Source organism: Ascaphus truei, chromosome 5 (assembly GCF_040206685.1).
Source record: "Ascaphus truei isolate aAscTru1 chromosome 5, aAscTru1.hap1, whole genome shotgun sequence".
NCBI lineage: Eukaryota > Metazoa > Chordata > Amphibia > Anura > Ascaphidae > Ascaphus > Ascaphus truei.
In genome coordinates this window covers 168,560,912-168,585,217 of record NC_134487.1, presented here as the reverse complement: position 1 = coordinate 168,585,217, position 24,306 = coordinate 168,560,912, and the positions used below count along the sequence as shown (strand labels likewise).

Genomic DNA, 24,306 nt, shown 5'->3' with positions numbered 1-24,306 from the left:
TTAATGGTCTTTTTTCAACCTCATCTACTATGTAACTATGTAACTATGTGACCACATCAACTGTATTACCCTGGTCTAAATTTCAACTTACGTTCACAAAGAAACTAATAAGGTTCATTTGGCATGATCTATCCTTCATAAACCCATGCTGACTATTACTAATAATTTTATTTTCCATTAGGTATTCCTGAATATTATCCCTCATTAAACCTTCAAGTAGCTTCCCTACTATTGATGTCAGGCTTACAGGTCTGTAATTCCACGGTTGTGATCTAGCTTGCTTTTTAAATAGAGGACCACATCTGCTTTACACCAATCATGTGGTACTGAGTCTGTAGAAATGGAGTCCTTGAATATTAAATGTAATGGTTTGACTATTACTGAACTTATCTCCTTAAGAACTCTTGGATGTTTGCCATCGTGGCCAGGTACCTTATTTACTTTCATTTTATCAAGCCGCCTATGAACTTCTTCCTCAGTTAACCAATTGTTTGTTAATATAGAGGTTGTGGCATCCTCGTGCGTCACTACTATTGACATTGATTATTTGTTGGTAAACTCAGAAATTCTTTTCACTTATTTCCCACTGTCTGACCACAGCCACGTGTAGTGTTTCGGTTATCAATAAAGGACACAGGCCCCCACCACAGCAATAGGTATTACACTGGCGACACACTTTATTCGAGCTCGGCTAGTCCCACGAATTCGGGTATACTCGGGTGTATTGAGGTTTGTGACTGTTTTCTGCCCGAGTGCATTGCGTTATTTTCTAGGCAGGGATTGAAGCATTCTATTCCCGCTGGCTGCAATACTGCACAGTATATATATATATTATGCATTACAATTCATGAATTTATGCCATCTGGTAGACACGCGAAGCATTGCAGCCTATTAAATCCTAATCATTATCATTTAACAGATCAGCCACCCGTCAGCCAGGCATGAACCATGGCTGGGAAGGCAAACGCAACGGGGCTTGTCAGAGGTGAGGAGCGGCGCATTCCAGGTATCTGCCAGGTACATACTGGGTATTTGCTTGAATAAAGTGTGTCGCAGCAGTAGTCTGGGGCCCAGATGTAAGAGGGGTTACACCTAAACCACAGAGGGTATTTTATCCCAATGTCTCCTTTATTGCTGGTTCCGTGTTTTACACATTGATATACCCATATCTAGTTACCGTTTAAACTATATTTTTTGCTAAAGTAATAGATTTATACAATCGAAATAGTGCGTCCATTAACTTATCTGAGTTTTAGTATTAATTTTATCGAGTAAGTTTGGATAATATACTAATTATAGTTATCAATTCTATATGATTTTAGTTTGTATTGATAAGGGATACATGACCCCACCAAATGTCTACAGAATAATAAAGGATTGAGTGTTGGTGTGATGACTCCCAGTAAAAAAGTTGTAGCTAATAAATGTATTTAATAGTATTTTTTATTTTCAATATGCATTGATAAACCAAAATCTATTATCAATAGTGCATATGTAACTAATTCTTACTTTGGACATGTTTTCTAAAAACAAATTAGAAATTTACATTTTTTATTATATAATTATTTGACATCTTAAAGGATAGAAATTTGATTTGGATGTATTGATGTGTGGCTATCTGAATCGATTTTTAATATTAGTTGATGCACTGCTATGATTGTATTGTATATGTTTTTTGTGGAAAGTTCATACTTGAATATGCTGCTATGAAATTACACGTTTTAGATTATGAAAAAACAATAAACTGTGCACCGAATGAAGCTTAATATATATAATAATAAATAAAATAATTAATGTGGCCAATTTAAAACCCAAATAAAGTTGTGAATTACGTCTGCAGGAATTTATGATCTAAGTGGATACTCTTAAACTTTTTTCTTGATATATTACTTGATTTTATGTTTATGTTACATTAGATTGTTTGTAAACATTTTCTATATTTTATATATTTGATTTGTTTTGGGGTATAGCGCTATAGCTGTGTAATTGCCAGCACATAAAAAGTATCAATACTTGATTTATTACCTTAGTTTATTTTCTTTAAAAGTTTTAATTTGAGAATTTCCCCAGACAGCCTATTTCTCTTTACTCTGTCAAGCCAAGTAGGCTCCAAATTGGCAGCAAACAGTGAAACATAATATTATATTACTGTCACATGTTGTACAGCTCATTTACAATCAGGCACCATGATATGCAGGCAAAGAAACACAACAATAAATCAAGATGTACTGTAATTACATTTCCTAAATACAATTTCAAGATCTCGTGGGCATCGGGTTATTTGCACATTTCAGAAGTATAAGAGTTTGCAGAGTGTAAAATGTAGATATAACATGCAGAATGTAATAGTGAACCAAAATGATGTGGAAAAGGCATTGGGTCATTTATTTCTCCTGAGGAAGGTGATGAGGTCAGCGAAACGGGTAGAGCCTTGTAACATTGAGAAATTGCCAATTGATGACGCAAGGAGGATCTGCAGAGCCACTCAGTCATTCTCCCTTCAGAACGCCACCTACCGGATGTGATGTCAATCCGGTATTGGAAATGACGCAGGACGCAGGGCCGAAGGATACTCCCAGCAACCAAGAACTACAGGCGCAAATTGTATCCTCCACGGCGCGCGACGACCACACGCGTCCCACATTTGTTATGTGCCCATACCAAATGTACAGAATGTGAGTACATTTGTAATCATTATCTGTTAGATAAATTGTGTTTTTTTTGGTCTACACCATTGTTCTTTTCTCCTTCTTTTCGAGATTCATCATGCTGCAAACATCTACCAGATTCAGCAAAATAACCACTCCTATTGCCTATATTATATTGATACACCGTAAGTAGGTTGTCTAAAAGAGCTAAGACTCCACTTTTCTTTGCCAATAGTATCCACAGTTATACACTATATACAGCTGCAGCGGCCGTTAATTGAACAAATCATGGCGCCGTTTTCGTGTGCGCTGCTGTACTCCACACGGCATTAATGCCGCCAACCGCCCCAGGCACACGTGTTTATCGCGGTTGCTTTGTTTGAATTTTATGGATTGTGTGCAATTAAATGCAATGAAATGAATGAATTGTAATGTGTACAGTACTGTGCTACTGTGTCAATTTCAGATGTTTAAAAGCCAGAACACTAAAATGCCATTTGCTGCACTCGCCTGCACTCGCGTCTTAAGGTGGTACGGTTGGAAGAAATCGCGCGCCATCCCATGGGTATTCCGAGGTATACACCGCGTGACGTGTTTCAATAACGGCCGCTACATCTGTACTGTCTTCTTTTGGGGGGTGATCCTGGCTAAACGCTCCCTTTGGACCTTGGAAGAATCTGTATGCAGAATGTAATGTCATGTAAATGTAATAAAGATGGCCATCTTGTTTTTTGCATTTGACGCCTAATTTGATCATAAATGGGAACTTTAAATGATTAGATTTAACCCTTTGAGTGCCGGGAGGGCAGCGACACCAGAGTTACACAGCCCCATCCGGCACATCGTGATCACATACAGTAACTGTTCTTCAGGTGTGTCACTGATTACAGAAAATCCTCCTCTTCAGTTTTCCCGCCAGCCAGAAAAAGGCCATAACGTAAGCCACTACGACATGGGGCCCCTGGAGTGCCAGCCCCAATGACGTGGTAACTACGTCATGGGACACTCAAAGGGTCAAAGATGCAATACCTGGTACCTGACTAAAAAACAACACAGTAAGCAATTTAACAATCTAATTGGCACCCTTAAAACAAAGGTTTGACTGCTTTTGTTTCTGTGGTAATCACATGAATAACCATTTTCTTCAGGGTCACTGAATCTGGGAGTGTTTGTAGTAATTGTAGAGTTTCCTCTTCCTTTATCTTTATTGCCTCTCTGGCATGGACAGGGATAAAGGAGGCAGAGAAAAAGGGAGTTGTACCACTGTAAAATCGTGTTGAACATACAGTACTGGATGCCCCAATGGGCTCCATGTCTCCTACCTCCACCTCCTGTTGCAGAGCGGAAGATTTAAGGGAGGGGTTGACAAGAGGAGGAGCATGGGGTTGGAAGCTGGAATGCGGCAGATGAGAGAGAGAAACAGTGTTGATTAGAAATACAAACTTCATTGCATTCCATTATAATGGAAATCTTAACTCTCTATAACAATTAAAAAAACTCTCATTGATGCAAGTTGCAGCAAGCAGTTTTCATACATTATCACAAATGATTCCCAATCACCTGCACCTGCAGCAGCCTGCTTATGTACTTGGAAAGTAATTATTAGCATGCCATAGTAGCATATTTCTCAAGTATCTCACGGGTGCCCATTTGTTGTGCACAGGTGTCTCTCCCTGTGTTGTTTGAAGAGTTCTCTCTCTGAGGGTGTAGAGGGGGGGAAAGGTGATAATGACAACTTTAGGTATGACCTAAGTAACATATTGTTAGATCCCTGCTCTAACTTTAACAGAGCTTTGTGGCTAGGCATTGTTAGAGAGAACACCTCTTTTGAATATCATTTGAACTAATGGCTATTACGGCTGAAAACAACACTTCATACTCACTAGTGCGCTATGAAGATACCCGTTACCACCTAACAATGTGTTATCTTATGTTAACGCCTTGTTAAGTCAATAACAGAGCTATGTGGATCTGGGTCTTGGCGCCTTTGCAACCCATTGCAATTCTTGCAACAACCACGCTGTGTGATGACGCTAGACCTGAGCAAAGTCACGTGGCTATATTGGGAGCCATCCTGCTTCTTCTTGATCAAAGAAGGTGAGTACAATTCATGCTGACCATTCCTAAAATAACCCCTCCCCTAAAGATCTTAGGGTATATCAGTTCAAACATAAAATACATTTGTAAATAAATCCTGTACAGTATGGGAGTCTTGTATGTATATATTTTGCATTAATATATATTGTATCAGCAAGACTTGAGAATGTATGTCATTTTTTCCTATTCTATTTACAGTATGAGGAATATGACCAATGTTTTCCTTTCACTTTGATTTAAAAAATATGAATCATGTCATAAGTAACACTTTAATGTACAGTACTTGCTCAAAAAATAGTTGGCACACAATCCTTAATATAAGAAACTTTGCTTTTTGTTTATTACATAATCAAAAAAGTAGAAGAGCATACAGTATAAACGACACATTTACATTCCTTATATACAAACACAATCAAGCAATGCCTTAATGACAAGATTTTGTAGAATGTATCTTCAAAGTCCAGAGGGAGCATGGGAAGAAGTCAACATAAAGAAGAAAATATCTAAGTGTAGGTGTCTTAGTCATTTGGATAAGTGTGCAGAGCCTTGGCTCCTATAAAGGTCTTACTCACAGTGCGCTAAGTTATAAATGGCAGATCCAAAACTGTGGCAAACTTGCTTGAATAAACTTGCTTGTAAGGTAGTCAGAATGGATGCACCTCAGTATTAGAGAAAACATATACCACAGCGCGGATCAGTTACAACATTTCTTTATAAGTATAAAAATATAGGAACCATACTCACAATTTGTATGAATTTTAAAAGTAAGATCACAACAATGGCGACAATGGCGCTTGCGCTGCCCACGAGCAAGACAGGACCCCGGTACTGAGGTGGGGAAGTATTAAACCACGCTTCCACAGCAGCGGAAGCGTGCCTGGCAGGCGGATTGTCAAATGTAGCCTGGTCTGGGTTGGAGAGAGTGGGTTAGTCGATACTTGCCAAGGTCTTGGAATGGAGAGTTCAGAATAGTCAAGTCCGTTAGCCGTGGTCTGGGGTTAGAGAGGTCAGAATCGTGGAAGTCCGTATAGCCGTGGTCTGGGGTTGGAGAGGTTAGAATCATGGAGGTCCGTATAGCCATGGTCTGAATTGGAGATTTCCGCAGAGTCGAGGGTAAGCCGGGGTCAGTATCCAGAGGTGTTCCAAAGTCAAGCTGGGTTGGTACACGGAGAGTTAACTGCAAGAAAACACAGGAGCAAGGCACAACAGACGCAGGAGCTCAAGGCTACAACAAGTTATGCTCAGCAATGACTGGGAGTGAGAGCAGGGTACTTATGGGAAACAGGAACCAATAGCAAGGGAGGCAGAGCAGAGGCCCGGCCTCCGCGGAGGCAAGGATTGGCTGTAAGAGACAAGTACTTGCCACGCGTGAGAGAAGCACGGCAACCGTGGCACACTTGAAGAGCTGCGCGTGTGCTCGCACTCTGTAAGCAGAGTGGGGGTGCGCGCACACGCTGGTGCCAGAGCGGAGGTCTGAGATATGACAGGTAAGGAGGGAACACGTCGCAAAGGAGGTGTTCCCTGATTCCTTATACTGACGATGTCACCATTGCTGTGATCTTGCTTTTAAAATTTGTACAAATTGTGAATACGGTTCCTATATTTTTATACTTATAAAGACATTTTCTAACTGATCTGCGTACAGTATATGTTTTCTCTTATACTGAGGTGCATCCATTCTGACTACCTTACAAGGAAGTTTATTCAAGAACGTTTGCCACAGTTTTGGATCTGCCATTTATAACTTAGTACACTGAGTAAGCACTCTATAGGAGCCAAGGCTCTGCACACTTATCCAAATTACTAAGGCACCTACACTTAGATATTTTCTTCTTTTTGTTGACTTCTTCCCATGCTCCCTCTGGACTTTGAAGACCAATTCAGCATTCCTGGGACAAGTGAAGACAGTCCCAACCAGGGGTTTTGAGCAGGGAGTTGCAATAATATAAAGATATATCTTTATATATTTTTGTCACATTTTTTGTATCACTTTTTATTTATATATATATAATTACCAAATTTTCGCATGGAAATAATTCACTGTGGGAGCGCCTAATCGGTCACGTTTTGTTCATATAAGATTTTGTAAAACACGTTTCAACCTACATCTACTGAACTGTTGAAGGAGTTCACTTTAAAATAAGACTTCAACAATCTCTAGGTTAGATTTTCATCACTATCACTGAATATGAAGAGCATTTCATATTAAAAGGTGCTTTGCCCATTGGTATAGTGGGAAGCAACTAATAAAATATTAAAACAGGCGTACAGCATGTTCAGTTATTACTTACAAGTTTCGTCCCAGTTGGCTATCTACTGTACTGCTCAAAAATATGTTTGAAGACATTTTCAGAAGGTATAATATTATCACAACTATAGTAATTATTGCAGCTAAACTCATGACACAAAGCACTGTTTTTAAAACAAAATGTATAAACAAAAAAAACCCAATTAAACTGCACAACTACAATCCTGATCTTACAGTAAATTCAAGAATTTATTTATACCTTCCAGGCAGTAACGGAAATTTTACATTGTAATTACAGTATGTGGCTCATTAAAAATATATTGTGAACGTGAATGCAGTGCACAACACTTTTGGACCTACTTAACAACTCTGCAGATTTGCAATGAAACAAGGCAACAGCTTTAACAAAATAGTAGGGTTACTATAAAGCGAAATTGCCCAGCCATGTAACACAATTTAGTGTTAATGTATTTTAAGTCTAGAAGCTCTTAAGAGCCACAATGCCCATAAAACATATTTTTACATCAATACTGCAATAAACAGAAAACACCTGTAACAGGTCACAACGTTGCAACTGACACATAATCATGGATATGAATTCTATGCGGTATAAGGTGCTGCAGTGCTTTCACTGTCTTCTGTGTTGAATATGCCCTTGCACTACCAATAGCTTATAACAAGTTATTATCATAAGATGTTCATAAGATCATAAGACGTTGGTTAGTCTAGATGGGTCGCACTTAATTGTTATTTACCACCAGTAAAATGTGAGAAAGAATCCGTAAAATTTTCATTTTTAATACCCGATATACATTAATATGTATAACTATTACAAAACTAGTTTGACTGTATTCGGGCAGGAACTCCTTTTCCCAATGTTTACTTTTATGTCTGAAGTGCTTATTCCCATTATGCCTCCTATTGGTTTGTCATGTGTATTACTGCTGTATGTATATGGATGGCGCTATACAAATAACGTTAAACATACATAAATACAGATACTGTAGGTAAACACCTTTCTCCTAAACCTGATATACCAATAAATGGCCCATTATTTACTATGTAAAAAACCTGAAGCCAATTTTTATAGAAGGGGCTTAAATAACACACCAGTCTTCTCAATAGATAAGGGACAGTGAGTGCTCCAATGTTGCTGGGGCAGAGCGTGAAATAGCAGTTTGCTATCTGCCAATGGCTTGCCAATTATGGTCACTTGCAGGCTAAGTTGACTTGCTACCTTCCAATTATGTTCGGCCAATGAAGCTGCCCAGGGACGGGGTTCATACAGTATTAGATTCGGCAAAAGTGCCTCTCCAATTTTTATTGGGCAAACTGTATTTGGTTATACCTTAAAATGTATGGAGGAGAACAGATGATCAAGGTTAACTGTTTCATCATGTTTTCTTTCTGAATTTACTTAAATAAGTGAATTCAATACCTAAAACCTACACATTAAGAAAAACTACACATTTTATTTTTGGGAGTTCAAAAAATCTGGGAGACAAAACTGCAAATTTACCTGATATAAGTGGTACTGTAGGTCATCTGAAAGAAAATATTTCATGCCCTGCTGGGAAGAGTCCTGCAGGAGACGCCATCCAAATCAATGATAAACTTTACATTTCAGCAATGTGTATGCACAATAGATAATTTATGGAATCATACACCAGTGTTTCAGTCACATATGAGACCTTAGTCAGCACCTGAAACTAAACTATTGTATACAAATATGTTTTGCTACATTTGACTATGACTGCTTCAGCTGTAGTTTGGTTTTGTTTCACTATTAAAATAATTTAGGTTCCTTCTTGTCAAAGACAACAAGTATAATGTCATAATACAGTATGTGAATAAGTGCTAAAAAATGATATCACTAAGATATTAAATTGACAAAACATATATTAATTTGTTACGTTTTAGCCATACATCTCAATAATTTAGATTTTGAAAAGTCACCATACAGTAATTTGTTTTTTTATCTTTTTGTTGAAGCATAAAAATATGTCTCTTAAATGTTGACACATATTTTATTTATAGTGCATACAATTGTTGCATAGTAATAAGTCCAATCAGATTTTAAAGCTGAGCAGTTTTTCATTATAAATCTACCATGTAGGCATCATGTCAGGGAACCACATTCTTCCAAGATGCTTCGAAACTTCATAATGAATTTGCTCCAAGTTGTATTTGTTATCTGGAATGAGTACTTCCTCCATAATAGATAGCTGTGTCAGTCTTCTTCCACACATTTTAACAAACTCAACAAAACCACTGCAGGAAACTTCACACTCGCCAAGGCCAATGGCTGTCAAGTTTTTGCATCCGTCTGCAATTCGAATCAACTCATCATCCAAAGGTTGAAGCCCATTAGCACAAACCACCAATTCAATCAAACGTGGACAGTTCATGCCTATTCGACCAAGCATTGCTTTGCTTACTGCCCGACCAAAGTAAAGATGAGTGACAGGCGTCTCTTCTCTGAAAAAGGCATCAAATTCTTCTTCATATAAAAAGAAGTACATAACAATATTCACCTTAGGTGAGTGCTTGACAAGGGCATCCCAACTTTGCTTCTTAATATGATGAAATTGGGTTTGACCAGGATTTTCACTTACAACATCAATGCGAAGATGTTCAAGGCGAACATGTTTCTCAGCTGAAAGAGCCAACAATAGCTCATCACTTAGAAGGTGATAATTCAGTGCTAGTTCCCTAAGACCATGACACTGATCAGCAACACATAAAATCCCTAAAAAAAGATTAATATATTTAGACAGTAGTATGTTTATCTCATTATTAATTAATAATAAAACAGATTTTAACTGTGTGGAGGACAGTAGGAAGATCACATTTTCTAATTTTGACTTATTTTATTTAAGTTTACTGCACTCAAACGTAAATATTCTAAGATGTAAAGTAAAAGAGAAGAGGAGAAAATACCGTATATACTGACATTGAAAAAAGAATATAATAAAAAAAATAAAAGACAAAAAATAAAGAAAATCTTTTGAAGTATACCTATATATGATATACTATAGTAAGAGTGGGCAGTTTCATGGTGTTTTGGTTTTTGGTTCTTATGAGACATTGCTAAATAATGTTGCACTGGTTTTCGTTTGTTTCCTGTCTTCTGAATCAATATACTGTAAATACAAATATAGGATAAGTATCTGTCATCTAAAGGTAACATAGGTTGAACTTGATGGAAGTATGTCAACCTCAACTACTTTGTAACTATGTAACTATGAAAGCCACAGAATGAATATCAGATATTCAGGGACAGAAGGAAGGGAAATTAACTGGATCTGAGGCAGAAAAAAGGTTTTGGTTCATTTCTGCCTCAAATTGGGGCATCTAGATCCAAGCCTCAGTCTGGATTAATACAAACCACAGACACCCCAAAGTTTCTGATCCCGGGAGGGGAGATTCAGATTTCACATCTCAGAATCCACCCATCCTTAATGCATAGCAATGAAATCATTTTATTGCTGACCCATAGTACAAGAACTAAACAGTTACTTATTTATTTCAGACCAGACCATTATCTGAAAAACATGTAGTAGCTTAGCTTGAAAACAATTACAGTATGAACATGCCATTCCAAACTGTCTCAATGTTTATCTAGATGTCTTACCAGCAGGAGATACATGAGGGCAACTGCTCATTTTCAGGAGTTTTAACGTGTCACTGTTATTTGCCACCAAAACCTTTAATGAAGGATCATCAACTGGAGTATCATCAATCTTTATCGATGACAATGACTTTGAGTTTACAAAAACTACTGTCAGTGCAGATACAAAGTGAGACTACAGAAAATAGGAGAAAAGGAATGAAAATATTTCTTAGCATATGCTAATTTAAAGCATGTAAAAACATACAAGTGTATATATATATATAACTTTAAAACCTATGTTACAAGCAACACATGCATTTGTTATTCTGTGTAGCATTTCAGCATCAGTACATTTTCTTTCTAATCAACAATTCCATGTCTGAAGATATGGAGTGTGCGGAATACACTGGAATAGAGAAAATAGAATTCGATAAAGAGAAACCTATTATGACAATGTCCTTGTAATAATATTCACTTGTACAGAGTAATGAATTTAGATGTTGGATTCTACTTTGGGAACCAAAACTTGGGTTAGCAGGAATAAAGCCAAGTTAACTCTAGTCTAAAAAATGACTAATTTATTTATTTCATATTAGGAAGCATGGGTCGTACTGGTCCATTATCTGTCAAGTCTAATATTGCTGATATTGTACCTTTAAGTATCTAGGGCTATGCATTGATATGTCAACAACCAGAAAAGTCAGAAAAGTACAGTATGTAATTTATAAAAACAACAAAAGACATTATGTGGAATTACTCAAATTAACAAAATTGTGACTATTGCTGCTGTAATGACAAGAAGAAGATTTTTGGTGCCCCCTTAGCTTTTACCATTTTACTACTGCTCTATTCTAGATCCCTAGACATTCATGGTGCGGCAAAGAATTTAACTTATTCCATGTTGACCATGCCTCAGAAAATGTGTTCTGTACATGAATTACAATGTAATAAGAGTTTTGTAAGTCAGATGTTTCTGGCTTGTTAGGTGAAATGTATCATTTCTCATTAGATGACCATGGTCCCTGTATTCACCAGGAAAAAAACGTTGATTTTATGAGCTCTGTCCATAAAAATGGATCTATGTATCAACATACAAAAAATAATGTTTTAATGCACTTCTCTGCATTTTTGAGCAGTGCTACGGCAATTTAGACGCAAATTCAGATATGATTGATTTTCTGGGACGAAAGAACAAAATAGAACACAAAAACGGTGAACTTTATATAGCTCATTATAATCTGTTCACCATGTAACTCCTCCCCATCTCCTCCTACTGAAACCCCTCATGGAGCTGGGGAAGATGTGGTAAATGTTTTAGCAAATTCTTCGATACATAGGTGCAGTGTTTGTAAAAATGTCTTAATACATAGACCCATAGGTATCAAGGCCAAGGTGGAGCTAATCTGGGGCAAAAATATGTGCCAGATGTACAGTATTGGAAAAAACAATCCTATCACTTTTATTGGGACCTTTTCTTTGACACAGCATGGTGCAGTTATTTTGCCCCACTTTGCCTTAATACAGTACATATGCACCATAGACCCCATAGATGGAATGGGAATGTTTTTTCTCAATTTGATTGCTTTGTAAAATCTCATGTTTATTAAACAACAATCCCCAAAAAGTGGAGCAAATATGGAGCAAAAAAATTGCCCCAGATGCACGAAAGAAAAAAATCCCATTCATTAAAATGGGATTTTTTTTCTTGTTACATACGGTGCAGAATTGCTCCACTTTTGCCTTGACACATATGCCCCATTATTTTTTGTGGAGTTTTCTCCTGTTTAACATTTCACTGGCATCAGCTGTTACCATGGCAACCTGTGTGGTTCTCAATGAGTGTAAACAACAGAGGTCATTTAACCTCCAAAGGTTCTGATATCTCCATAATTCAACTACAGACTGTAAAAAGGGTGGCATTGCTATGAACAGCAGGGAAGGGAGTTCACAATGGTAACAAATAAACTAGACTTTTTATGGTGAGTAGAGTGGATTTCTGCTTTTATTTACTAACTTTAATTATTAAAATGCGTTTAAAGGTCACGTATTAATTGAAAGTCCAGCAAAATATATCATACGTCTTACTTCTGTTTGCATTGCCTACCCTGTATTTCTTTCCAAAAAAACATGAATTTTAATGGTACATGTATGTCTTGTTGCAATAGTGCAATACTGTTTTTCATATTCATAGTTTGTAAAATACAAGTTAGAGAAAGCATGATGTGATATTATTAATATTACCTTGGACACATTCATGAAACTGGGTTTAGCTGTGGATATTAGACCAAGAGTTTTGATGGAGCAATTTACCAGTTGAGAAAGGATATCACATGCTGCTTCTGCAGACTCGGTACAGCTATCAACCTAACACAGATAATTATCAGTTATATTTTTTCAGTGCTCTTTTCTTCCAATCTTGTTAGTACCAATAACTGTCTGTCTCCACATTTTGATTTTAAAATTAAACGTCTTTGCACTGAAATCCTATATTACCATTTGAAATACATTGTACATCGTGTTATATCTAGCATTTTATATCTTCTCTAACTAGGGTGACCAGATGTCCCGGTTTAGCCGGGACTGTCCCGGTGTTTAGGCCTCTGTCCTGACTTTGTGGGCCACTGTGCCGGTTTTCTATTGGCACCAGCCATGCATGCGCATTTGGCATTTGCCAGCCGCTAGTGCGCATGCACGATCGGCGCTTGCCAGCTGCATATGCACATGCATGACCAGGAAGTTCCAATAACGCATGAGCAGTCGGCACATGCCGATCGTGCATGTGCGGTCGACAAGTGCCAATTGCGCATGGGCATAAGCGATCGGCAAGCGCTCACCGAGCATGCACAGTCAACGCTCACCATTCACGCATTCGTACGAGTAGTTGGCAAGTGCCAATCGCACATGCGCAGTTGGCACTCACCGTTCACACATGCACACTTGCCATTCGCCGTTCTCACATGCGCAGTCAGAGCTCACCGTTCGTGCATGCACACTCATGAGCGTGGCTGTGCTTGCATAGTCAGCGCTCACGACTACGCATGCGCAAAAGTTGTCCCGGTTTGTGCCGAGACAAATATAGTCATCCTATCTCTAACTGTCCTTTATGGAGTTGAGAGTTGCGAAGAAAACATCATGAGGTCTATTTACTAGTCTCTTTGCTGCAAAACAAGTGCCAAAAACAGAGCCATATTCATCAAAGAAAAGGAATATCGTTAAAAGGAATGCGAGTTTTTCCATTGATAAATCTGGAGCTAATCTTTTGCACAGACTTTTACCACAGCTTTGCAGCTGGGAGACTTAGTAAATAACCCATAAAGGTTCTCTCTCAATGAAGGCAAGACAAAAATTTGCCCGCTTAAAGATTTTCACATTTAAATCAAGCCACAACACATAACACTGCGCTTAAATCATATTATTCTGGAGATTCTCTATTTTTCTTTTAATCAAGAGTTTTGTAGTATATATTTTTGCAATAAACTGCTGTTCTAGGCACCTAGATTGTAGGTGATAATGTAATAGTGTCAAGTAGTGGTTGGGAATAACTGTTTTTTGTTTTAATTGAATGAATAATGTTCCAAACCTGACCTTGAAGCTTACATACTGAAGATGGTTAGCATGTTTTCTAATGATCTGTTGGATGAGATCAGGGTGAGTAGACTTCAAGTATGAAGTAGTTGGCTGGTTGAGCTCAAACTCAAACTTCCTCCATAACTCAGGTATATGGAAAACTTCATTCCACCGTCGAGAAACAGATGACGCCCGTGCCCGATCCACTAACGGAAGGTACTGAAAAATATGTAAAACTACATGGTACGGCAGAGTCCCCCAGTCTAACATGGAGGTTTGCATCTGAGATGTCAGAATAGATGTTGGAATCTCCATTTTCTGTTTTTTCATTCTCTGCGGTGCTGGTGCAACATGACTATCAATTGTAACAGTCGGTCTACCTTGTTTCATTCTGGGGGGGAAACATATGATGTTAGCACAGTTTTCTAATAACATGTATAATATTCTATCTATGACACGTATATTAAAGAATGTGATTTTCAGTGTTGTACTGTACATATGATTATTTTTTCATTGCTCATAAACCAGTAAATTCAAATTCTAGACCCAATCAAGGTTTAAAAAAAAGGCAACGCCTCTTGCTGTTATGTGAAGCGCAAACAAATATAATCAAAGAAGGGATCATAGAGACAAATTGGCCACAAAAGATACAGTAGACTACAGTGAAGGATATGTATAGTATCACAGTGCATCTAAATTATAATAACTCTTTTAACATCTCCCCTAATCTTTCCTATGGGCACTAAGAACTAGATCCACAAAGTTCTGTTAAATCTTGACTCATAACCTGATGTTACCTTAAGCAAGAACGGACGTTATGTTCCCTGAGCTAACATGATACCCTCAAAGCTAATTATATAAAAACAACGCCCTCAATACACATATTTTGCATAGGCTTAACATCACATTATTGTAGCATAATGATGTCTTATCTTCCAATAAAGTTATATTATGACAGTCTTGGAAAATAATGTCAGTAAATAACGCTTTGTAGTTTTAAATGATGTCTAACTGATACTGGTAAGGCCTTATTTCAATGTCTGGATAGGAGTGATGCCAAGTTTAGATTTAACTTTAAAAAAATGTAATTTTATATGTATCTATCTGTATGACTTGTAAGTGTATACACCTGAATAAAAAAAAAGATGTAATTTTAAGTTCCGCTTTTAATCTTAACAGACTTTAGTGGATATGCAATGTTAAGATAGCACCTCTTCAATATCATTTGCAAGTCATTATCACTAACGCCGGGCTCTTTAATGGAGAAAACATGGTGTAATGTTATGTTATTGTCCTTTGACGATACAACGTTAGTCTTAACGTGTCATTAAGTTAGTTTAACGTCAGGTTAAGTCACTTAACTGAGCATTGTGGGTCTGGACCTTAGTCGATACACAGTGCATTTAAATATTATTACTAAGAAATGGCACATGGTAAAACAAAAATGTGTATGCCATGTGCTAGATTCTATGGAGGTAACTGCTGAAAGCATGTTACTGTAGATTGTGAATCGCTCCTAGATGTTGTATATTCTACTGTATGGTGTCAATAGAGAGGGAAATGTACAAATCAATTTACTGTACTTGTAAAAAGAGATGTGCGAATGTCTTCAAATTTACGCTGCCCTTTTTATGTGCGTTTCTCTTCAATTTCCCTTTTGCAATTTTTCACATTGCACAGAATGTGACCAATTTCACGAGACTTGTACCTCTTTTCTCCAGAATTTAGCAGCAATGGCAGTATATAAAGGGCCCGGTTACCTTGCACATTTATTCAATGCTTGCTCATTTGTTTTTACAAACTCGCTGTTTGCCTGAATTTTACAAAACGGCACATTTCAACTCGTTTGCGTAAAATTAGCACAGCCCTGTTTCTAAATTCTTTTTGTGTTATCCGCCTTACATCATGATCTCTAAACAACAGCCATTAAACTCCTATAAGGTAAAAAAAAAATGTTAAACCAACAATGTATGCACTATTTTAATCAGTAATTAATTGACGTTATCAAGTAAAATATCAGATATTTTAGCAATGGTACTGTACTTACATTTAACAGAAAACATGGAAATGAGCATACAAATGAGTTAATAACATGCGATTATTAGTAATTCACATGCTATTCACTAAACTTTGATGTCTGGAGATATTCGGAATAACTATGTAAAATAACATATGTTTTTTATCATCTACTCCAGACTGGTGTTAGGCCTATCTTCACTAAATATATCATGGCCATTACATACATAGGCAAGATAACACTAGCCCATCTAGTATACAGTAGGTGATAAAAATACATAACATTAACAATATAAACTCTTAGTAAGCCCAGGGCTAGCTCATGCAGTACAAACAGTGCTATCATATTTTCTTTATAATTTACTGGAGTGGTGTTGAGGTGTGCCCCCTCCCCCCAAAAAAACCCCACAAGATTAATATCTAATACTCAACATCTCATCATTATTAACCCTTTTGTAATACTTAAATCATGCTGCATAAAAGCCTGCATATCTTTAACTCTTTTAAATTTTTAATTTAAACTTGTTTTTTAGTTACATATTTTAGCTACAGTACAGTATAATTAACTATTTCTAATAATGTATTTGATTGCTTAAAATGTGTAAGTAATAAGAAAGGATTAATAATGATGAAACGTTGGGTTTCAGTGAATTTGGATGTACGTTGATCTTGTGATAGTTTCTGTTAAATTATTTTGTGCAAGGATTTTCTAAGAAATCCTATAGCATAGCCCTTCTTCAAAATTTGAGCTTGATTTTAATTAAACTTTTAACTCATGTTAAATCCCTGCATTATTATGTAGGTAGTTTTAACGAAGTACAGGAAACATTAAACACTTAAAACACATTTGTAGAGTTTCCAAAATCTGATTTCACAGGTGGGTGTGAAAAAATGTATTTCCATTAACAAAAGACTTTAAGCAATATATTTATGCACAGTCATGTGCCCTGGGATGTTGAGGGATAATTTTCTCAGTCTCACTAAAAAGTGTTGTCATTTATTTTACTCTGACACAATATATTTATAAGTTTGAATAACTCAGTCCATCAACCAATCAATCTTTTTTTAGCGCGCCATCTACCCAATGTAATATAAACATGCAATATCTTCCAAATCACTGCATGGAGCACATTTATGTGCAAATAGTATGGTCACAAAGAGAAGAATAATATACACAAGCAGTTTATTAAATATTTGTCTACTCTCTTTGAATAAATCAATAGTTCCAAAAAACCTTGTAGGCAACTTCACAACCTGATGATCATTTAACAAAGTCTCCCAGATGCAAAACTGGGACAAAACAGAAGCATAGGTACTGCATTAAATTTATTAAAAAGTCCCATTGTTTTCAAGGAAAATGTTTTGTTCCTAGTAAGTTTAGCGCAGTTTTTTTGCCCAAGTGGTAACCGTGATTGGCCCAGATTTACTAAGCTCGGTTAAATCATGCCAAATAACGTCAGGTTACCTAAATTAGAGACGGGCGTTATTTTCCTTGCATTTAATGCATATCCACAAAGGTAATTAATTATATGGCTTGATGAATTCTGGACAATGTGTAATCTATTTCCCATATTATAATACTTTAATACTATCCTATAAATGGACACTTTTCAAATGATTACATTGTATTAATACATGGCTAATTTTTTTTAGCAAATGTTTATTTCTAGTTATATACAGCAAATTAATGCATGTTTAATGGTTCTGTTTCATAAAGTAAAATAGAAAGTTGGGTGCAGTAAATTATGTACTTACCTGAAAACGTGTGCATACAAGCAACATTACCTACGCATGATACCCATTTCCATAATGGGAAACTTAATTTCTCTTACCTAAAAAATGCTTCCAAGTTATAGCTTGTACTGGATGTATGGATTGAGGTAGCCGCAGCCATGGGGCATTCATCAGCATCCGTCCACTTTCACTTCCTAGCTCAGTAAAATACCATGAAAACAAACCCATCAGATAATATGGTAATAAAAAAATAACACATTCATATTTAGGATAGGTTCTGTCACCATCACCCTTATGCATGCTGAATATGCTTTACCATAGGAAACCAAAAGCCTAGATTCACTAAAGGACATGAAATCACCAAAGTATTTGGATTAAAAAAAAAATATTGCAGGATATTTTTACTGATTTAAAATCTATTCCCTAAGAATTAAATATGCTTAGTACGTTACTGACCTATAGGAATTGGCATGCGGGTATTGGCAATAATGGAGGCGATCTCCTGTACTCACATTGCAATTCCCTTAATTACACAGTAGTGTCCAAAAACTGAACGCAAAGAGAATTTTCTACCATTGGGTTGTGTAATAGCAAACATTACTAAGGATGGGCAGGTCAGTAGGTTCAAATCCAAACTTCACAAACTTTCAAGATCGAGTCTACATTTTGGAATGACCCACCTGCCCCTGACGAAGCTCCGCCCAGAGAGAAACGCGTACTTAGTGACGTGGTGACGTCACGCACGTGGTGTGACTGACTCAGTCACTGCTGAGACTCATACAGCGCGTCGCTGTCTATGGAGATCTGAGGGCTAAGACTGGCAGCGTTTGTAGCTAAGTATCCGTTGTAACAATTCTGGATGTTTATATTGCAACATATGTTATATGTATCACTAGAATAGGTTTTCCCTAGTAATACTTGCCAGCGATGTTTGAGCTGGGCTGTTACTATTAACAGCATTCATATGTGAGGTTAGCAATAGGGATTGCCCTACATTTACTTACAAACTGCGGTATACTGGAGCCTGCTGCCTGCCTTCATACAGCTGCGTGGTTCATCACGGAGGACTAAGGGTTAAGACTGGTAGCTTTGTAATCAATTATTTTGTTGTTATAACTTTGAGTGTTTGTATTGCAATTTGAGTGCAATGTGTTCCACATATGACGAATATATCACTAGCAATACTAGGTTTTCCCAGTACAACTGGCCAGCGATGCTAGAGCTAGTAACAGCATTCATATGTGAGCGTAGCAACAGGGATTTCCCTTTATTCATTCACAACAATAATTGCTACATCACAGTCTGTTACCTACCTTCGTTGGTGTTATATATATGGTCACCAGATTGGGCTAAATAAACTTTAAAAATTACGCAATCCTATATATGTGTATATGAGTCTCAGCAATGTGGTAAAAACTTCTTTAAATTAGGGCTGTTTATTTGTCACAGTCGTGAAGTATATTGAATTGTTCCCATTGGGACTGGTCAGGGAACACCACGTGGGATTTTAAATTGTTTGTGTGATTTTTAGTTTGTGTCACCTATATCACTTATGGTTTTTCACGTTATATCATCACTGTATAAAATATAAATATGTATTAATGTGGTGTGCACCACAAATGTACTATCTGTGGATGATTCTGTGACTTTGTCACACCTTCATTCAATTGTTAATACATTTCGGAATGGACTACCTGAGTAAAATTTGAGCCAAAAAACACGAAAGGCTCATTTTTCTTCTTTTGTTTTTTTAAGAAGTTCATGAATGAGAAAATCTGCAAACTTTAGAAAAAAAAAATCAAACTTCAATTTTGTTTCCATATTTAAAAAAATATCCCAAACCAAAGCGAACAAAAAAAAACAATCAGCTTCCAGCAAAGCCAAAACACAGTATTCTTTAACAATCCGAACCTTTATTCATGCGTTGTAAACGAATGTCTTGCAGGCACCAAAAGGGTTAACGAGCACCACAAACATCAAATTATACAACAACATTTTTTTACATCAATAGCACTGACAACACAGCCCTTGCATACAAATTCCTTACTAACATCTTTTGTATACAAGGGGGAGTTAGTATAGTGTTAGGGTGTGAGGGATATATTATGCCTTTAGCAGACAACCAGACCTGGGTTGACTATGCCTATCTTGCCACTAGGCTTCATAAGGAGTTAACATGTAAACATCTACAGATGCAGCGGCCATTATTTTAACAAATCACGGCACCATTTTCATGTGCGCTGCTGTACTCCACGCGGCATTAATGCCGCCAATCGCCCAGGCACACTTGTTTATCGCGGTTGCTTTGTTTGAATTTCATGGATTGTGTGCAATTAAATGCAATGAAATGAATGAATTGTAATGTGTACAGTAATGTGCTACTGTGTCAATTTCACTTGTTTAAAAGCCAGAACACTAAAATGCCATTTTTTGCACTCACGTCTTAAGGCGGCAAGGTTGGAAGAAATCCTACGCCATGACATGGGTATTCCGAGGTATAAACCGCGTGATTTGTTAACATACTCTAATGGCCGCTGCATCTGTAATTGGATGTTTCTGCAATGTAATTTTTTATCATCTTATCCAGGTTGGCTGTTATCTTGTCTATGTATATTGTGGACATTACACATATTGTCAATATAGTCCTAACACCAGCCTGGAGTAGGAGATAAAAGAAGCTGTATACATTGGCAGTATAAATCGCAGGGTATCCGAGTTTAGCACTTTTGCAATATTTTTTTTGTAATTTTGCAATAATTATTTAATTACATGCTGATTTCCATGCAGTGTATTATAAATATTGCTGACGTATGACCTCAGTAAAAAAAACTATTTACGGCTTTACCACCAAATATGGCTTTAGTGAATAGATTTTTATTTATTTTTTTAATTTAATGATATCACCAATTTCTATAAACATTGGCCTTTAGTGAATCTAGCCTAAAATGTTTATCTTTCGGCAGAAATAAAAAAGGTTTTCTGAGTCCTATCTTAAAATATACCAGATTTGTATTTCCCATTGAAAATAGAGAATCTTATTAATACAGTATTTCAATTGATATAGTTGATGGTGTTAAAAGCTTCTGTGCAAAATTGAGGTATGTATTTCATTAAGAAAGGGGCAAACGTATGCTTCTGCTAACATATTTTAATGGTACAAATAGGATGCTTTTCTAGAATTAGAGGCTAATAATCATCTCTATCAGGTAACATGTAAGGAAAGTCACATATTAATTACTACAGGATGGATGGTACATATATGGATTTCCAAAAACAAGTAGCATTTCAATGCCCCTGCAAGTGTGATAACTGCAGGTACAGTATAGCTTCAAGATTGTACCAACTATCAAACATCTCAATATGAAATCGCTCTTAAGAAAAATATAATGACATAACTTCACCTTCATTCATTACTCAAACTCAGAAGAGAGATTGCTTGAAGACGCTGGTATTGTGTGTGGTAGCAAATGGAGATATCAGCTTTAAGAATATTTACCCTGTTACCCTGATGTTTTAGAGATCCCAGCCTCTATGCCTAGATTGGGATACAAGCAGTGTAAAATGAAGGTTAACCCCATAGCTGCTGATGAGGTCTGTAATGCATTGTAGGAACCTCTGTCAGTCCGAGATTAAAGACTGGGTTTCACTAAACTCCTGTACGGGGTACTACTAGGACCGTAACTGTGCGTTTATGGACATTGACCTGAATGGCAGTTAAGATGGGATCGAGCTCCGATACCCTTTTATCAGAGTTTAGTGAACCTCTGAATAAACATTTCCATAAAAGATAAACAGATCAGATTGCATTCAATTCAATAAAATGCTTTCTAAATCTGGAAAGACAGAAAGCATTTTTTTTAAAGTTTCTTATATTGTTAAAGAGGTAATCCAAGCATCATAAAAAAATATATATATATATTTTTTTTGTTTTAATATATGCCACCTTTGATTAGCTTTATTGAAAACGAATTACCTAAGCTGCCAATCAATTACTTCTCCTGTGACCGATCAGAAAAGTCCTGCTTCCCAGGGTTCACTAAATGGCTGCCTTTCAATTGCAATTCAATCCTTCAGTCAGTGTAACTCAGCAGGTATACACTGCATTCTTATATGGTATTATTCTTATTCTAGGGTAACTTTATCTACTGTATTGTTACAGTTTACAGCTCAAACTGCTGGAATTGGCAACAAATTATCACAAACTGGAAAGTGTTACAAAGATATTGCACTGATGGGGAGGTGGGGTAAAACCTGCTGTAGAAATAATAGGATGTCAGTATATTACAACTCATTAAAAATGGCATTAAGAGTTGAATTAAAAAAATAGTAAGTCTTATCTAATACTACATAACTGATTTATTTAAAAAATAAATAAATAAAAAAAAATAAAACATGTAGGATATTGCTTGGATTGCTCCTTTAAACCTGTTAAAACTAATGTTTCTGGCAGGGGCGTAGCTATAGTCCGGGCAAAGCCCGGGTGCCTGAGCTCTTGGGGGGCCCGCTCTCCCCCCGTCAGCGGCCCGGCCCCCTGCCCACACATTAATTTCCTGCAGCGGGCAGGAAGCACAGAGGGAAATCCCTTCCTCTGCAGGTGGGCGGGGCCTGGGTCAGGGGGCGGGGCCCTGAGATGCACTAGGGAATACAGAGGGGAAATTCCTTCCTCTGCAGGTGGGTGGGGCCTAGGTCAGAGGGCGGGAACTCAAGTAGTGCAGCGTGGGGCTAGAGCTTGATAGATGAGCTGAGTAAGGTGACAGGGAGGAGAAGAGTTAAATCGCAGGGGTAAAAACAGACATGAAAAGGAAAGGATACAGAAAGTAAGAGACACAAAGAGAAAATGAAGAACGAGAGAAAGAGAGAGAGAGACCAGAGAGAGAGACCAAAGAGAGAGAGAGAGGGGGGCAGAGAGAGAGAGGGACATAGAGAGAGAGGCAGAGAGAGGGGGGCAGAGAGAGAGAGATGGACAGAGAGAGAGAGGGACAAAGAGAGAGAGGCAGAGAGACAGGGACAAAGAGAGAGAGGCAGAGAGAGGGGGCAGAGAGAGAGAGATGGACAGAGAGAGAGAGGGACAAAGAGAGAGAGGCAGAGAGACAGGGACAAAGAGAGAGATGCAGAGGCAGAGAGAGAGAGGCAGGGGCAGAGAGGCAGCGAGAGAGAAGGGGAGGGGGCAGAGAGAGAGAAGGGGAGGGGGCAGAGAGGGACAGAGAGAGAAAGAGGGAGGGGCAGAGAGAGAGAGAGAGAGAGAGAGAGAGAGAGGTGCAGAGAGGGGCAGAGAGAGAGAGAGAGAGCAGAGATGTGAGGGGACCCTGAATTTTTTTTGCCTGGGGGCCCCCACATGTCTAGCTACGCCACTGGTTTCTTGATTACACATTATCACATGAATAGTTGATTTAGAGGTTACTTCTCAGTTTTACCACACTGTTTTTTTTTAGATTACATTAAAAATTTGTTATTTAAATTTGTATCCTCTCCATTTGATAAGTACTTTATTGGACAGAAAGCAATCATCAGTTCCTTAGTGATGTGCATTTTTTTGTACCTTATGACATGGCAACTTTATTTTGTCCGTCGCGGCCGATAGATATAGAAGCTGATACTCTATCTAGAAAATGGGGGCATCCCCAGTGCTCCTGAAAACAAGAAATTGGTTCTGGTACTAGTTTTGACATTATTATGTAAATAGGTTAAGTTAAAGGAAGTGTTGCATATGGTAGGTAATAAACAGCAACTTTAGACTTAGGACCTTTTTGATCCCTGACACTTTTCCATTTATATGATAGTCTGGTGTCTATCCAAATCATCCAAAATGTTTCTATTTTATTAGACTTATTATTTGTATTATTATTATTTTATTAGACTTGTACTAGATTTGGTAATTTTGTGCTGTTGAGCCCTGTATTATTGTAGCTACAAATATATATATATAATATATAATGTATATATATATGAGTAAAGAAACTGACTGGCACTGAGTTTGAAGTAGGGTGGACCTGGTTCAATTCCTGGTGTCAGCTCCTTGTGTCCTTGGGTAAGTCACTTTATCACCAAAATCATAGATTGAAAGCTCCATGGGGCAGGGACTGTGCCTGCAAAATGTCTCTGTAAAGCGCTGCATAAAACTAGCAGCGCTATACAAGAACATGCTAAAAAAAAAAAAAGCTTATTTAGGTATGGTCTAAAAGTGCAAAACAGGGCCCCTCTATGTAAATTAGGTGCAGTCCACTTAACAATACAAACAAAAATGTCAAGTTTGAAAAAGATTAACCATGTATCAACTTCATATTTTTTTTATTTTGTAAAAGTTTTTTCAATATGTATGTTATATTAAATAGCTTTGCATAACTATGCCCAAAAGCAAACGTTAAAAAGCATAATGACAAACA

General features: G+C 37.3%; 1 protein-coding gene across 2 annotated transcripts in view; it reads right to left on the bottom strand.

Annotated features, from left to right (window-relative positions):
• Positions 1-6,440: 6,440 nt before the first annotated feature.
• LOC142495561 (F-box/LRR-repeat protein 21-like) overlaps positions 6,441-24,306 on the bottom strand; it is a 32,376-nt gene continuing 14,510 nt past the window's right edge. The window contains exons 3-7 of one of the 2 annotated variants that reach the window (XM_075601198.1): positions 18,022-18,117; positions 14,192-14,564; positions 12,848-12,970; positions 10,628-10,799; positions 6,441-9,742 (exon numbers count right to left, since the gene is read on the bottom strand). In XM_075601198.1, the coding sequence (XP_075457313.1) occupies positions 9,099-9,742; positions 10,628-10,799; positions 12,848-12,970; positions 14,192-14,564; positions 18,022-18,083 (1,374 nt within the window). In that variant the 5' untranslated portion in view covers positions 18,084-18,117 and the 3' untranslated portion in view covers positions 6,441-9,098. The remainder of the gene's footprint in view (positions 9,743-10,627; positions 10,800-12,847; positions 12,971-14,191; positions 14,565-18,021; positions 18,118-24,306) is intronic. The other variant, XM_075601199.1, reaches the window with a different exon arrangement.